At 37.9% G+C, this 16,918-nt stretch overlaps 2 protein-coding genes across 7 annotated transcripts in view; one reads left to right on the top strand and one right to left on the bottom strand.

The window, feature by feature from the left end:
* LOC139766109 (uncharacterized) overlaps positions 1 to 7,878 on the top strand; it is a 136,294-nt gene extending 128,416 nt beyond the window's left edge. For both annotated transcript variants that reach the window (XM_071694303.1, XM_071694302.1), the window contains exon 9: positions 5,221 to 7,878. In XM_071694303.1, the coding sequence (XP_071550404.1) occupies positions 5,221 to 5,320 (100 nt within the window). In that variant the 3' untranslated portion in view covers positions 5,321 to 7,878. The remainder of the gene's footprint in view (positions 1 to 5,220) is intronic.
* The window catches only part of mRpS10 (mitochondrial ribosomal protein S10), a 40,697-nt gene that overhangs the window by 6,281 nt on the left and 17,498 nt on the right, over positions 1 to 16,918 (bottom strand). For 3 of the 5 annotated variants that reach the window (XM_071694307.1, XM_071694305.1, XM_071694304.1), the window contains one exon: positions 12,609 to 13,065. In XM_071694307.1, coding sequence (XP_071550408.1) covers positions 13,009 to 13,065 — 57 coding nt within the window. In that variant the 3' untranslated portion in view covers positions 12,609 to 13,008. Of the gene's footprint in view, positions 1 to 10,765; positions 10,955 to 12,608; positions 13,066 to 16,918 lie in introns of those variants that run through there. The other 2 variants (XR_011716795.1, XM_071694306.1) reach the window with 2 other exon arrangements.

Genomic DNA, 16,918 nt, shown 5'->3' on the forward strand with positions numbered 1-16,918 from the left:
CCAGGGTGGGGGGGCTGGACCACAGAACCACTACCAATCCCTCAGAGTCTCCAAGAGTTTGGCAAGAAGTAACCATTAGTGTACCAACCTGAGATAAATATCATAAGGCTGCACAGCCACATGGTCTCCCCTTGCAGGAGCCCTATATAGCAGAAGAAATGTGTGACAGATCTATACTTTATCAGGGACCAAGGGCAGTGGGGGCAGACGGAAGAGCTGGATAAGTGCAGTGTGAGGGAGCAGAAGGGAATCCAAGATTCCTGTGGCCCACGTGCTACGATATACCAACCCACATGCCAAGATCCACCCATCCCACAACAAGATCTCCCAGACCCTCTCAGGGGAACAAGCCAGCTAAGCTCTGATATGCATTGTCACTTACACCTGTAATATGTGTACGGCTAGAGCGTTGATTTCTCTGGAGCACTTGTGATATTCATTAGCATTAATTACCTCCGAGTGATTCTCTACTCTCTGATCTGTGATGAGTAACCTTTGTGACCCTTGCTGGCAAATCAAGATCAGCCAATCAAGAGGTTCTTGTGACATTCCAGTATGTGTGTGACAAGTGACTGCATTCACCTGTAACTTCTCTACCCCACTATATATAAGTACTTTCACTATGATTACCTGTGACTCCTCATTATTTTATAAAGTTTCTACTTGCCTTCAGCCTGTAGAGCTTAATTTCATAACAATAGTTTCTTGTAGCTTTTGGCTTAAGATTCTCATAATTTTTCCCTGCTCATGGAAGTTTTAACTTTTGAGTCATTTAGCTAAAGGTAAGAAGCTGCATACAGCTTTTATGGATCTGGAGAAAGTGTATGACAAAGTCAAGTGAAATGCTTTATGGAATGTGTTTAGGATATATAGGGTAGGGGGACAACTGCTGAATGGTATGAAGTGATAAAAGAGGTGAAAACAAAACTAGGGAATTGGAGTGCAGAGATGGAGTGTGTTTGTGAGGTATAGTTAGTGACAAGCCTTTTTGCAGATGATACTGTGTTGTTTGCTGAGAGTTGAAGGGAAGTTGCTGAAGGTCATGTGTTTTATCATGTGTAAAACAATGATGTTTGAAAGGAAAAAAAGAGAAGGTATAGATTTAAAAAAAAAAAAAAAACTATAGAATATATGACAAAAGTGTATTGAACTGTGTTATAGATATGAAGGTAAGAAGACTAGAAGAGGTGAGAGAATTTAAGTATTTCTGGAGCTACTGTGGATAAGTTTGGTGATAAGGAGGTAGAGAGCAGTGCAGGGGGAGAAGAGTTGTTGGGTCCCTTAATAGAATAATGAGGGGAAGAGTTGTAAGAATGGAAGTAAAGAAGGATTAAGGGATACAATAGTCCTCCCAGCCCTGACCCATGTTGCCAAAACATGACATGAAATGCATCACAGAGATCAAGAATCCAGGCTGAGGAAATGAGCTATTTGAGAGGAACATGTGGTATGACTAGACAGAATGAAAAGGGGGTATATGAGAGATGTTGTATGGCAGGAAATAAGTTGTACAAAGGTAGAGTGAGTGAAACATACTTTGAGGTGGTCTGGGCATATGGATAGTACAATTAAAGGGGTTGGTGTAAGATGAAAACCACTAGTGTCATAAGGAAAGAGAGTGGAAGAGAACTGGAGGGAGGGAAATGATGGATGAATGTGTGGAATGGTGTATGAAAGGGAGGCATGCAAGGACAGGGATAAGTGGAGACTTTTGCCAGGGTCATCCCCATGATGGGACTTCACTGAAGGAAAGGGCATCAGAGATAGATATTTATGCTTGATGCAATGAATACTTTATCCCTTTGTTTGCCTTTTCCTAAACTTTCATCATTTTTGCTAGCCTTCTATTTAACAGTTCTTTGTTAAGAATCATGTGACTACTGAATTGTAGCTCATAGACTCTGTGTAATCTTACTTCTTCTATTAAACTTACAAATCATTCAAAATGTCTCTTCCTTTTTTCAAGAGACGTATGATAAAAAAAAAAAGCTGACAATTCCACATAGAGTATCATCATTTCTTTTTTTTTATGTATGACAGTGCTGCCACCGGAGATTCATAAACCCATTTCAGCACTACAGTAACTCTTCACTCACTGTGTAACCTCAAGCAAGATCCTAGCAATGCCTATACATGTATATATAGATGGCACTTCTCAACAAAATCCCTTACATTTAGAAGTTTGATAAGATAGGACCAGTCCTAAAACACTACAAACTATCCAACTCTCCCTCCTCCTACTAGCATATATCACTTCTGTCACCTGTATCCAGACTCTGAGAACTGACCTACAACAAAAGCATAATATCCAACTCTCATCCATATGACATGGCTTTCAACCAAATCACTCAACTATGCTACTACACAAGACCTCACAACATAGATGGCTTCAACTAACCACAACTCCCCCTTTCCACACAGCAATGAAAGACATCAGCACAGCAGGTGACACTGTTTCCCATCACATCAAGGAAAGGTCTGTGTGGCTTGGTTGTGGATAGGGGGAATGCCAGTTTTGCTGCATTATGCATGCCAGCTAAAGAGTTGGAGTGAATGGAACCATTCATAATGTGCTCCTGGTGCTAACTCATTATGCAGTTAGTAGTAAAATAGAATGAAAATCTTGGAACAAGAAACATACTGAAACACCTGACTATAGATAACATAAATAACCATATCAGGGGAATACCAACAGGGATTTACACCAATTAAAAGTATTCAAAATTAAATATCTCCTCTTTACAATTACATACATGAAACTTATGCAAGGAATGAGGATAAATAATCATTTTACTTTCCAAAAGTATTTGAAAAAGTAAATTACAGAATTTTGTATGAGAAGAGCAGAGCAAAGCACAAGAGGGATAAGAGTTTTTTAAAGGCAGAAAATATGAAGTAGTGGCAAATGAAACTATATCTATCAGGTGTTTCATCAAGTGTATCACAAGGAATGGTATTAGCTTCAGCACTGACAAAAATGGCACTATATCAAACATATGACAAGAGGTACAATTCAAGAAAGTTCAGTCATACGTTTTACAGATGACACTAGATTGGGTTAAATGAAAAGATTAGAAGACAAAGAGAAAATGATCATTTTGAATATATTAAATAAATGTGCAAAAGAGTTCAAAGAGAAAGCTTTAACCAAATACATGGATCAATCAACAGTACTACAGTGACATTTTACAAGGTTCCAATAGAAAAATGATACTAAAAGTAAAATACTATTAAAGATTTAGGAGTCATCATTAAAAATTGAATATGATGACGGTACTCGAAAGTTCACATTTCATGTATATCTAAGAAACTGTAATATACAGACACAGGGTTCTTCACTCTGTCCACTTCTAATAGGTGTAATATATTCTAAGACAAAAGAAAAAGTTCTGTGGATTAGAGAAGTGTTGGACACCACTAGGGCAGAACAAGCACAAAACCCAAAGAAGCAACAGAAATAAGTAAGTACCATAGAATTACTGAGAAAAACATAAAACAATAATGACTCCAGGTAAAAAAATTGGCAACTCATGCCACTTAGGCAGGAATTCTAAATGCAAAGGCATTCAGATTTTGGATAATGAGAACTTTCACTATGAAAACAAAAACTGATGAAAATATTCAATGTGTCAATCAGAAGCTAAATTGAGCAATGCTATATCATGTACTCACCAAGCAACCCAAATAAATTGACTGGAGAGAATTCAGAGACACTTTACAAGTGAAATTAAGGTAGCTGAACATATGAACAATAAGGAAAGACTGAAATAACCTGCACTGCACATTAAAAATAGAAAAAGGGAAAAGAATATGACAATTTCTGCATGACAGCCAATAGAAGGATCTAAAAGAATTACTTTTGGATTAAAATCATCATAAATTGCAGGAATAGTAATAAAATTAGTAATTAAATTATCCCTGGGGATGGCGGAGAAAGAATACTTCCCATGTATTCCCTGCATGTCGTAGAAGGCAACTTTTTTAAAAGGGGAGGGAGCTGGGGGGGGGCTGGAAATCCTCCCATCTATTTTTTTTAAATTTCCAAAAGGAGCAGAGAAGGGGGCCAGGTGAGGATATTCCCTCAGAGACCCGGTCCTCTGTTCTTAACGCTACCTCCCTAACGCGGGATATGGCAGTATGAAAGAAAAAGAAAGTAATTAAATCAATAAAAATTACATGGATTCTATAGAAAATGCAGCAAACAGAAATATTCAAGAATCTGAAAATGAAGATGGAGAGACACTTTAATATTGTGTCCTAATCAAATAAGATATTTGCAAGGAAAGAGAAATGAATCCCTTGAAACTAGATAGAGAAGTGCCCAATATGTGGGACAGAGTAGAACAGAAGTGTTGTGAAACAGGCAGGATATGCAGCAAGAAAAGTGCATTAGCTCTGCCTTACTGTAAAGTGCTGTCATTGGTACTCCTAAACTGCTAGGTAGGTATGCCCACCTCTTTCCTGCAAACTCATTCAAGTATCATCAGGTTACATACATAACGTGCTTGTTTAATTGTTTTTCTCATCCTAATTCCAACATAGGCTTATTTCATTTTGTCTCGTCCCAAGTACTTCTCCCAGTACACATGCAATATCCCTCCTAAAAGCTCTCACACTTCAGTATTTCATTTTAAGTATTTCCAACAGTGCACATCAAGTACCTTCTCTACATTTTTCAACACTTCACAGGCTCATCCAAGAATTTCAATAACACACAAAACTTCACCCTGATTGTTCCCCAGTTCACTATCTCATCCCAAACACTTCCTTTTCATATATTCTTCACTTATATATTTTTGAAATTCACACCTCTTACTGTTTACAACATTGCTCAAGACCCTCAATGATTCTGAAAATTTCTGTATCTAAATATTAATATTTGTAAATAAACCTCCAATCTACACAACATTACTAAGATCTTCACTGGTTCTGAAAATTTGTATATCTAAATACTAATATCTGTAAATAAACCTCCAGTCTACCTGACAGGTACATAGCTTATATAGCATTAATGAGATGGCCATGATTAGGGTTTCACTTGCTCATCCCCTCTCAGCTTATATAAAAAAAAAAAAAGGTAATCTAACTACTGTAATACATGTCTTGCAGATTTATACTGGTAAATAACTTCTCAATAAGTATTGTATATTACATACATCAAGTGATATTCACTGACTGAACTTATAATCAATAAATAATACCAATATCTTATCTTTACAGAGGAATTATTGAGGAGGGTGTTCGCTGTGAAGAATTAGAGTCCATCAAGGCCAACCCTGAGCCAACTGATACTATAGACAGTGAACCTTGCAATGTGTAGTGTAAAGCTGTCTAGAAGGTAGTATTAAGGAAAATATTCAACAACTGGTGCGACTCAAAAGGCACCAGAGCAGACACAACGTACCCAAGGAGTGTGTGCAGTCAAAGGTGAAGCTTATGGCTCAAGAATCATGGCCAAAAGCACTTTTAGAAGGAACTTGTGTTTCCAGCAAGAAAGTTCAGGGTACTATGGCTAACATACAAGATATGAATGAAATGCTCTGTGGATTGCTTTCGTAAAATATCATTGTGATTAATTGTAGTTAACTGATGGAGGTTCACAAACGAAGCCTACATATTTCTACTACGACATGTATATCGAAACTAAAGTACTTCATCCACGAGAGCACAGGGAAGGAACGATGACATATCCCTACCTGTTATAAAAATGTAATCACCCTAAACAACTAAGAGAAATTTTTGGGTTTAAAACAATAATCTAGTCAAAAAGTTTCAGACTGTAATCATTCATACGCCACTCTCACATAAGTACATGACTTTCATATGTTCTAGTCCTTAGTGTGTGCCAAACACCAACATAGTCATAAAATATACTAATCTTCCTATCATTCCTGTTCAGTGAATAAAACTTAACATGCTTCAATGGCACTCATAAATTTTCCATACAGGAGTACAGTATAAAAAACTCAAATAAAATTTTGTATGCCTCATTTAAGAGAAAAATGTTTTGATCTATAATTTGTCAAAACTTAAAAATCTTAAAATGAAAGAAATTTTGTCTACATTATTTCACACTGCTTGAAAAGCAGTTATTAAAACTTTACATCTTTAGACACTTCTACTCGTATAAAAAAAGTGGCATTTATATATTCAAAATCATCCCTTTAAACTGAAATTGTTCATAAAATATACTCTCAGTATCCCATAAACACTCACAAAATACAAGCAATATATCACAGAATAAGGCCACAAATACAGGATAAAATAATGCAACTCAGGTTTGAAAGGTTTAAGATCAAACTCGCCTAGTTCCTTTATTGTTGGTATCGCATAAATACCACAGGATACAGTGCCTACAGTTTGGTGATTGTATAACAGGATTCATATTTTCATTTAACATCTGTTTATAAATACCATACTACTAAAAGTACCATACATAAGCCACATTTAAGATGTGGTCTCATGGATGCTTTGGTAGTCTGGTTCTTTTGAAACATTATACTGAAAAATATGAAATGTTATAGATAACTGAGGAAATAGTTTAAAACACATGTAAGACGCAGTGGTACACTGCTGTAGAGATGGTAGTTTAGATTCATAGGTCATGTTTTGTCAGTAGTTTGAGAATGAAAATAAAAACATTTTCACCCTACAGACATGCTGCCTTGTTTTATGGGAGAATCAAGTTATGCACTAAAATTCCATACGGTAAACCAGGCAATGATGTGTTGTGAAAATGAGTAACTCAGTAATCTTCCACAGTTTGTCACTACAATATGTAAAGTTTGTTTCCAAGACAAATGAAACGTTACTATTAATACATAAAAGTAAATGTTGTAGAGAATTTATTATAAAAGGAATCATAAAGTTTACTAAGAGGATAGATTAACCCCAATTCAGGATTCGGCTTATTAAAAAATAGATACTTAGTATCACTGTGAAAGACAGGGTCAACCATGAAACTGTCAAATATGATTACTATTCATAGTCAGCAAATACAACTAACCAACAACAATTTCCTTACTTTCTATCAAAGACTTTAGAAAGCTAAATGAACCATTCAATGTGTGTACATTTGTATTATTCAAAGACTAAAGTACACGACAAACCAATGCAGTGTGGTGTATAAATCAGCTGCAATGCTTTTATTTGAGAATTACTACAGCAAACCCACTCTTTCCAAAGGAGCTACCTATCCAGGATATTCTCATAATCAAGCAATCTGGCTTTAAATGCAACTGGGATACACTACTAACTTTTTAGTAATTCTTTTTATTCAAGTATCTTTTCAATGTATTTCAAAGCTATAGAGTGATTACTTTTATGTTTATGAGTCTTAAAGATTTTCTGATGTGTACAGCAAAATCCAAATTAATGAGTTGCATCAACAAGGGAAACCTTCTGTATATACTGACTCACCAGCATCTGTGAATGCTGTACTCAAAAGTGAGTCACCACACTGAAATATCTACAACTTTGACTTTAAACTCTAAGTTCTTTGAGAAAGCTTTAGCTTATGACAGCTATCGGTCTATATGTAAACTGTAAATAAGCAATGTCAATTTATGTCACAGAATTTGTATTCCAAAGTATTTCCTATGATTTTTCTGATGCAAAATTCTTGTGTGCTACAACTGTCTAATATCTAGACTATTTGTAATGGTAAATATACAAAAGTACTTACTGTATGTTGTATTAGGGATAAGAAATAAAAACCGAGCACAGGCAATTAAGAACATCAAAACAGAAATGACCATTTGAATGCTGATTATTTCTAGGAATGTGTGAAATTTTCAAAATTTTTTCCACTTTATTGGATGGCTGTCAGTATGTGTGTGCCAAAGATGATTTGCATAATAAAAAAGTTAATTCTATAAATGCTTTTGCTCTTTCATTGACCTATATTATCTTTGATAGCATTAAAATTCAGGATTCTGAATGCATCGAAGGCCAACAAATATGTATGGAAGAATTATACTAAAAGTATAATGTCAAAATCTGGGTTAAGCCCTAGGATCTGTTGCACTCTTTTCCTACCTTTCCCTTCCTCACTGCACTTCCAAGACCTTTAACAAACCCCTCCCAAATTCGTCATCTCCCAACACCTTTTCCTCCTTTCAATTTTTTTTTTTTTTTTTTTTTTTGCTTTGTCGCTGTCTCCCGCGTTTGCGAGGTAGCGCAAGGAAACAGACGAAAGAAATGGCCCAACCCACCCCCATACACATGTATATACATACGTCCACACACGCAAATATACATACCTACACAGCTTTCTATGGTTTACCCCAGATGCTTCACATGCCCTGGTTCAATCCACTGACAGCACGTCAACCCCGGTATACCACATCGATCCAATTCACTCTATTCCTTGCCCTCCTTTCACCCTCCTGCATGTTCAGGCCCCGATCACACAAAATCTTTTTCACTCCATCTTTCCACCTCTAATTTGGTCTCCCACTTCTCCTCGTTCCCTCCACCTCTGACACATATATCCTCTTGGTCAATCTTTCCTCACTCATTCTCTCCATGTGCCCAAACCATTTCAAAACACCCTCTTCTGCTCTCTCAACCACACTCTTTTTTATTTCCACACATCTCTCTTACCCTTACATTACTTACTCGATCAAACCACCTCACACCACACATTGTTCTCAAACATCTCATTCCCAGCACATCCATCCTCCTGCGCACAACTCTAACCATAGCCCACGCCTCGCAACCATACAACATTGTTGGAACCACTATTCCTTCAAACATACCCATTTTTGCTTTCCGAGATAATGTTCTCGACTTCCACACATTCTTCAAGGCTCCCAGGATTTTCGCCCCCTCCCCCACCCTATGATCCACTTCCGCTTCCATGGTTCCATCCGCTGCCAGATCCACTCCCAGATATCTAAAACACTTTACTTCCTCCAGTTTTTCTCCATTCAAACTTACCTCCCAACTGACTTGACCCTCAACCCTACTGTACCTAATAACCTTGCTCTTATTCACATTTACTCTTAACTTTCTTCTTTCACACACTTTACCAAACTCACTCACCAGCTTCTGCAGTTTCTCACATGAATCAGCCACCAGCGCTGTATCATCAGCGAACAACAACTGACTCACTTCCCAAGCTCTCTCATCCCCAACAGACTTCATACTTGCCCCTCTTTCCAAAACTCTTGCATTTACCTCCCTAACAACCCCATCCATAAACAAATTAAACAACCATGGAGACATCACACACCCCTGCCGCAAACCTACATTCACTGAGAACCAATCACTTTCCTCTCTTCCTACACGTACACATGCCTTACATCCTCGATAAAAACTTTTCACTGCTTCTAACAACTTGCCTCCCACACCATATATTCTTAATACCTTCCACAGAGCATCTCTATCAACTCTATCATATGCCTTCTCCAAATCCATAAATGCTACATACAAATCCATTTGCTTTTCTAAGTATTTCTCACATACATTCTTCAAAGCAAACACCTGATCCACACATCCTCTACCACTTCTGAAACCACACTGCTCTTCCCCAATCTGATGCTCTGTACATGCCTTCACCCTCTCAATCAATACCCTCCCATATAATTTACCAGGAATACTCAACAAACTTATACCTCTGTAATTTGAGCACTCACTCTTATCCCCTTTGCCTTTGTACAATGGCACTATGCACGCATTCCTCCAATCCTCAGGCACCTCACCATGAGTCATACATACATCAAATAACCTTACCAACCAGTCAATAATACAGTCACCCCCTTTTTTAATAAATCCACTACAATACCATCCAAACCTGCTGCCTTGCCGGCTTTCATCTTCCGCAAAGCTTTTACTACCTCTTCTCTGTTTACCAAATCATTTTCCCTAACCCTCTCACTTTGCACTCCACCTCGACCAAAACACCCTATATCTGCCACTCTATCATTAAACACATTCAACAAACCTCCAAAATACTCACTCCATCTCCTTCTCACATCACCACTACTTGTCATCACCTCCCCATTTGCGCCCTTCACTGAAGTTCCCATTTGCTCTCTTGTCTTACACACTTTATTTACCTCCTTCCAGAACATCTTTTTATTCTCCCTAAAATCTAATGATACTCTCTCATCCCAACTCTCATTTGCCCTCTTTTTCACTTCTTGCACCTTTCTCTTGACCTCCTGTCTCTTTCTTTTACACATCTCCCACTCAATTGCATTTTTTCCCTGCAAAAATCGTCCAAATGCCTCTCTCTTCTCTTTCACTAATAATCTTACTTCTTCATCCCACCACTCACTACCCTTTCTAATCAACCCACCTCCCACTCTTCTCATGCCACAAGCATCTTTTGCGCAATCCATCACTGATTCCCTAAATTCATCCCATTCCTCCCCCACTCCCCTTACTTCCATTGTTCTCACCTTTTTCCATTCTGTACTCAGTCTCTCCTGGTACTTCCTCACACAAGTCTCCTTCCCAAGCTCACTTACTCTCACCACCCTCTTCACCCCAACATTCACTCTTCTTTTCTGAAAACCCATACAAATCTTCACCTTAGCCTCCACAAGATAATGATCAGACATCCCTCCAGTTGCACCTCTCAGCACATTAACATCCAAAAGTCTCTCTTTCGCGCGCCTGTCAATTAACACGTAATCCAATAACGCTCTCTGGCCATCTCTCCTACTTACATACGTATACTTATGTATATCTCGCTTTTTAAACCAGGTATTCCCAATCACCAGTCCTTTCAATAACCAGCACAAAATGTGTTTTTTACCTGTCTTTCCTAGAACATCACAGAACACACTCGTTAGTGAGACTGGTCAGCAATTCAGCAGCTCTTCCGAGTTTCATTTCTTATTAATGGGTATGAAGTTTGCCATTTTCTACTCCCCAGGTAATCTGATTCTTTCTAGCAGCATGTTGAATAGTATCCCTAGAGATTTAGCTGCACACATCCTTGCACCTATGTAAATAAATAAAGAAGTTTATTGAATTCAAGCATCAACTCAACTGAAAAGACACAGTTAAGGAATTATATATCTAAGATGACATAACAGTTACTAATTAATCTATTACAAAAGAGCTTGAGATCAAGGTGGAGTTGGATAATTACACACTTTGATAAGCACATGAGTGAAGTCAATCTACATAGCAGAGGAAGTTTTACAAAGCAAATTCTGTGGTTTACACATTGTACATTTAGTAGTGATGAGATGAACATGTGTTGTAAGGTTCCACTGAAGATTAACTGAAGCAGTATTGTGATGACATACATTATGTATTTACTGGTGAACATTAAATGATGCTGAATTTCAATAGTACTGTACTGACAGTGTATCAGGTATCTAACGGTGAACATTAAGAGATGTAAAATCACTTACTCGTTGAACTGCAGTAATACTGAGTTGATATATACTATATATTTAATGGAGAATATTTAGCAATAAATATTTTCACTCATTTCATTACACTAATATATTAATTGAAACATGTCAATGGACTGAACCAGGGCATGTGAAGCATCTGGGGTAAACCATGGAAAGTTCTGTGGGGCCTGGATGTGGAAAGGGAGCTGTGGTTTCGGTGCATTATACATGACAGCTAGAGACTGAGTGTGAACGAATGGGGCCTTTATTGTCTTTTCCTAGCGCTACCTCACGCACATGTGGGGGGAGGGTGTTGTTATTTCATGTATGGCAGGGTAGCAATGGGAATGAATAAAGGCAGACGGTATGAATCATGTACATGGGTATATATGTATATGTCTGTGTGAGTATACAAATGTATACGTTGAGATGTATAGGTATGTATATTTGCGTGTGTGGACATGTATATACATGTGTATGTGGGTGGGTTGGGCCATTCTTTCATCTGTTTCCTTGCGCTACCTCACTAATGCGGGAGACAGCGACAAAGTAAAATAATAATAATAATATATAACTATAGGAAAACTAAGCCATTTGTTTCCTGAACTGTGTACTTGAACTGTTTAAGACATTCACAGTAGGAGAAATAAGACAATTCTTGTATCTATACAAGCACTGGTTGGTGCAAGGAAATTATATTGATGGATGTTGGTCAGGCGATCGCCCCGCTGACTGTCAAGGATGTGTGTATTAATGCATGTATTTAACAATTTGTATTGTACAAGGAGTGAGTAGACTCATGGGCACTATCTCAACTTTCTCTATGGAAAACATCTTTGTAAACTTTTGTACATTATCTGCATTCACAATCTCAAAACTCTATTCAATCCATTCATCAACTACTCTTGTAGCATAAAAGTAGCTTCTGTGATCAAGTCACCATTCACTTTTCTCTTTTCCGTAGTGGACAAATTTAAGGCCTTTCCCTGTACCTTGGCCCTCTTATTTTGGTACCATCTTTCCTGCCCACCTCTGGGCCTTCTCGGTTAATTTATTGCATTTCTTTATTCATTTTTTGTTTCTTTAAGTGTGCTGACCAAAACTGGGTAGCACATTCTACTTTTGGCCTAAAGTCAAATGTGGAAAGCTTAGTGGATATTTCCTTATCAATGTCTTGGAACACAATTCTAACATCCACAAGCAAAGAATCTGTCTCCTGTGGGGAAACTCTGGTGTCAATGAAACTCTTAGCGCTTACATACATATTATTCTACAAATGGGTGTACACTATATACATATCTAGAAAACAACTCACAGTACAAAAATTCTCTAACAGTTCTACAGTTACGAGAGAATACCTCAATGTACTAAAGATGAAGTTTAGACTAATATTTCATAACATGAAACAATTTATAATATTTTTCTGATACCATAAAAGGATATGGTTGAAACAAACATATCAATGTCTACAGTGCAAATAACATCAAATAAACCATTTCGTAAATGGAGAAATTATTTCATAGTGACTGGAGTTTTCCCCTTTGAAATTAAATTGATCCTCTTCCAAAATTCAGCAAGTCCATCACTAATAAAGTTTGTATTTTGGCATTAAAAGAACTACTGAGACTTATCACAGTCTACTAACTTACTGTTAGATTATTACTTCTGGTGATGGCTTTACATGTTCTGGAAGCTTCTGTAGTTCATGCTGAAAACAAAATATAATATAAGAAACATATTTCCATGATGAATTCACTTCTAATTCATTTTTGCAGAACAAACCGAGACAAAGGAAAAGGAGACAATATAGATAGCTGAATAAAGTTGAAAGTTATCTGTTAACTTATCTATCTACCTTTAAACACGACTCCATTTCTATCTCTATATGGTGGTTCAGTGCATAAAAGAACACACCTAGTTCAGGAATTTATTTTTATAGAAATGGGCTCCTTAACCTTCATTCAAGAGAAGTCTCTGGTGGTTAACAACAGCTACACTATCTTCAGAGTAAGAATAATGTAAGTTTTGAAGAATGAAAATGGTTTCTCTACCAAAGACAGAGTCTTATGAGCATCTGAAGGAGTTCTCACTCATCCCTAAATATGGGAGAAATCCATGAGAACAGCCCCTACAATCTCCATAAAACATATGGAGTTGGCTGATGCATGTTCACTGAGGGTTATCAATAAGTAATTACCCAAACACTATAATCACACAGATGCAGGTGAGTTAGCACCCAAACAACAACTCCAATTTTTGTCTTCTGCTTATCAATGGCATCTACCTTATGCATGTCAACACCAGAATTCAGAAAGAGTTTACTGTGTTGAAAAGAAAGTGGGGTAGGAAAGGAGAGGAGAAGAGAAAAAGAATACTCATACAATTACTATAAAATCAAATATCCAACATGAGTTCAAACCCATCATGTCCACTCTACTGACACACTGATTTCTTCCTTCTCTCTAAACCTTCACACTTAGCTTCTTCAACCCTTTAGATTCTATGACAACATTCTTAACCCCACCATTTCTAACAAGGAGAGGTCAGCCTACTTTCCTTAGGATTGGTGATGCTTCACTGTCTGAGATGTCTCCAGTTCTACTGTCATATAGGATACATTATCTCCTCCCAGTCATACCTTGATCATTCCTATTCTGATGACATTCACATCAGGGAAGGAGCGTACTGGACCATGAAACTCTTCCCTTCCCCAAATCCCACTCTACTTATATTTCTTTTTGGAATCACTGCAAAGCTGTTCTTTGTAAAGTCAAGAAAACATTAAGAAAAGGAGGGAGCTGGTTTGACTTCTACTATTATATCTTTCTGGTCCTTAACTGTCCCACTGTGGTCAGATTATATATGCTCCAGTATTTTTTTTCTGTCCACTGTAGCTGCAGCTCATACATTTCAAATTCTTAATAGGCTGCTGCTGACAATATATACTGCCATGAATACCTGTAGTGGCATCAGATATATTGTTACCTGAAACAACAGCCTGAATTTCTTACAGACACAAGTCTCTCTACATGGAGACGTCAAAGGGGATTACAAGAGCAGCAGTTACAATTTAAAAAGATAACAAATTTTAGAGATAAAAACCCTTGGCAATCTATTTGACTAACAAAATCACTTCCAAAAATACCATGCATCTCACTGCATATGTCTGAGAGTACTCCAAGAGTACTTCACTGATTGGTAGGAAAGCAGCATGTGTGAAAGGTTACATATATAATTTAATTTAGAACATTATTTTCATGTTATCACTGGAACAAACAAATGAAGCTATTTTTCTTAAAATATATAAAAACATCTTGCATACACAGTGTACTATGGACATTAGGACTGATGGAGTGAAAAGGTGAACAGAAAGCATCTCCAATAGCTTCTGTACTTCAACCCCCCCCCCCACCCCCCCCATTGCATCCAACTTGATTAAACTATAATTAACTCTTCACCCAATATAGCCGCTCTTTTCGGTACAATATGCTCCTCTTATTCTGCTACACAACATAAAAGGATATGTATGACTCATCAGCAGTTCATGGATCATAATGCAAACACATGTACGAGAATGACAATGGGCCAAAAAGTGATGCAATTAAACTGGTTAGATCATAACAAACTTTTTTTTCATTTTCACTAAGACGGATCGCACAACTGAGGCCCTAATCAAGACTATCCGGTGAACACAGAGAGTGCTCATCCTCCTCAAAGGCTCAGGTTGGGGTGTCTGAATGTGTGTGGATGTAACCAAGATGAAAAGGAAGGAGAGATAGGTAGTATGTTTGAGAAAAGACACCTGGATGTTCTGACTCTGAGCGAAAGCAAGCTCAAGGATAAAGGGGAAGAATGGTTTGGAAACATCTTAGGAGTAAAGTCAGGGGTTGGTTAGAGGACAAGAGCTAAGGAAGGAGCAGCACTACACCTGAAGCAGGAGTTGTGAGAGTGTGTCATAGTGTGTAAGAGAGTAAATTCAAGATTGATGTGGGTAAAACTGAAAGTGGACAGCAAGACATGGGTGATTATTGGTGCTTATGCACCTATTATGAGAAGATCAAGTGAAACAAGTGTTTTGGGAGCAGCTGAGTGAGTGTGTCAGCAGTTTTGGTGCACAAAACCAGGTATTAGTGATGGGTGATTTAAATGTGAGGGTGAGTAATGTGGCAGTTGATGGTATAATTGGTAAGCATGAGGTATTCAGTGCTATGAAAGGAAATGGTGAAAGCTTGTGGATTTGTGTGCAAAAATAAGACATGATTGAGAATACCTGATTCAAAAAGAGAGATATACACAAGTATACGTATACGATGAGGAGAGATAGTCAAAGGGCATCATTAGATTACGTATTATTTGATGGGCATATAAAAGAGAGACTTTTGGATGTAAATGTGCTGAGAGGGGCAGCTGGTGGGATGTCTGATCACTATCATTTGGAGATGAAGGTGAAGATTTGTAGAGGTTTCCAAAAAAGAAGAGAGAATGTAGGGGAGAAGAGAGTCATGAAAATAAGTGAGCTTGGAAAGGAGACTTGCTTGAAGAAATACCAAACACCACAAATGATTGCGTGTAGGCTGGCAAAAGGTAAAAGCAAATGAAGCGAGGGGAGTGGGTAAGGAATGAGATGTATTTAGGGAAGCAGCGATGGCATGTGCAAGAGATGCATGCAACATGAGAAAGGTGGGAGGTGAGGAGATTAGAAAGGATAGTGAGTGGTGGGATCAAGAAGAAAAGTTGTCAGTGAAAGACAAAAAGGAGGCATTTGGACAATACTAAATGACTGGGCAATGTAGAAGAAAAAGCAGCAGGAGGTCAAGAGGAAGGAGCAAGGGTTAAAAAAGAGCAAATCTGAGTTGGGATGAGAGCGTATCATTAAACTTTAGGGAGAATAAAAAGACCTTTTGGATGGAGGTAAATAATCTGTGAAAGACGAGAGAAGCAATGGGATCATCGGTGAACGGGACAACGGGGGAAGTGATAACAGGTAATGATGGAGTAAGTATTCTAAAGGATTGCTCAGTGTGTTCAATGATAGAATGGCAGATGTAGGGTGTTCTGGTCTCGGTGGTGTGTGAAGTGAGAAAGCCAGGCAGAGTGGTTGGGTGAAAAGAGAAGAGGTAGTGAAAGCCTTGTGGAAGATGAAATCAGACAAGGCAGCAGGTTTGGGTGGTACAGCAGTTAAAATTATCAAGAAAGGGGGTAACCGTGTTTGTTGACTGGTTGGTCAGGCCATTAAGTGTACATATGGATCATGGTGAAGTGCTTGAGGATTGGCAGAATACATGTATAGTTCCACTGTACAAAGGCAAAGGGGATAAAGACAAGTGTTCAAACTACGAAGGCATAAGTTTGTCAAGTAGAGCTGGCAAATTGTATGGGAGGGTACTGACAGAGAGGGTGAAGGCATGTATAGAGCATCAGATCAGGAAGGATCAACGTGGTTTTAGAAGCAGGAGAGGATGTCTGGTTCAGGTATTTACTTTGGATAATGTATGTGAGAAATACTTAGAAAAAAGATGGGTTTGTCATTTATGGATATGGAGGATGCATATGATAGGGTT

This window comes from Panulirus ornatus, chromosome 57, assembly GCF_036320965.1.
Source record: "Panulirus ornatus isolate Po-2019 chromosome 57, ASM3632096v1, whole genome shotgun sequence".
Lineage (NCBI taxonomy): Eukaryota > Metazoa > Arthropoda > Malacostraca > Decapoda > Palinuridae > Panulirus > Panulirus ornatus.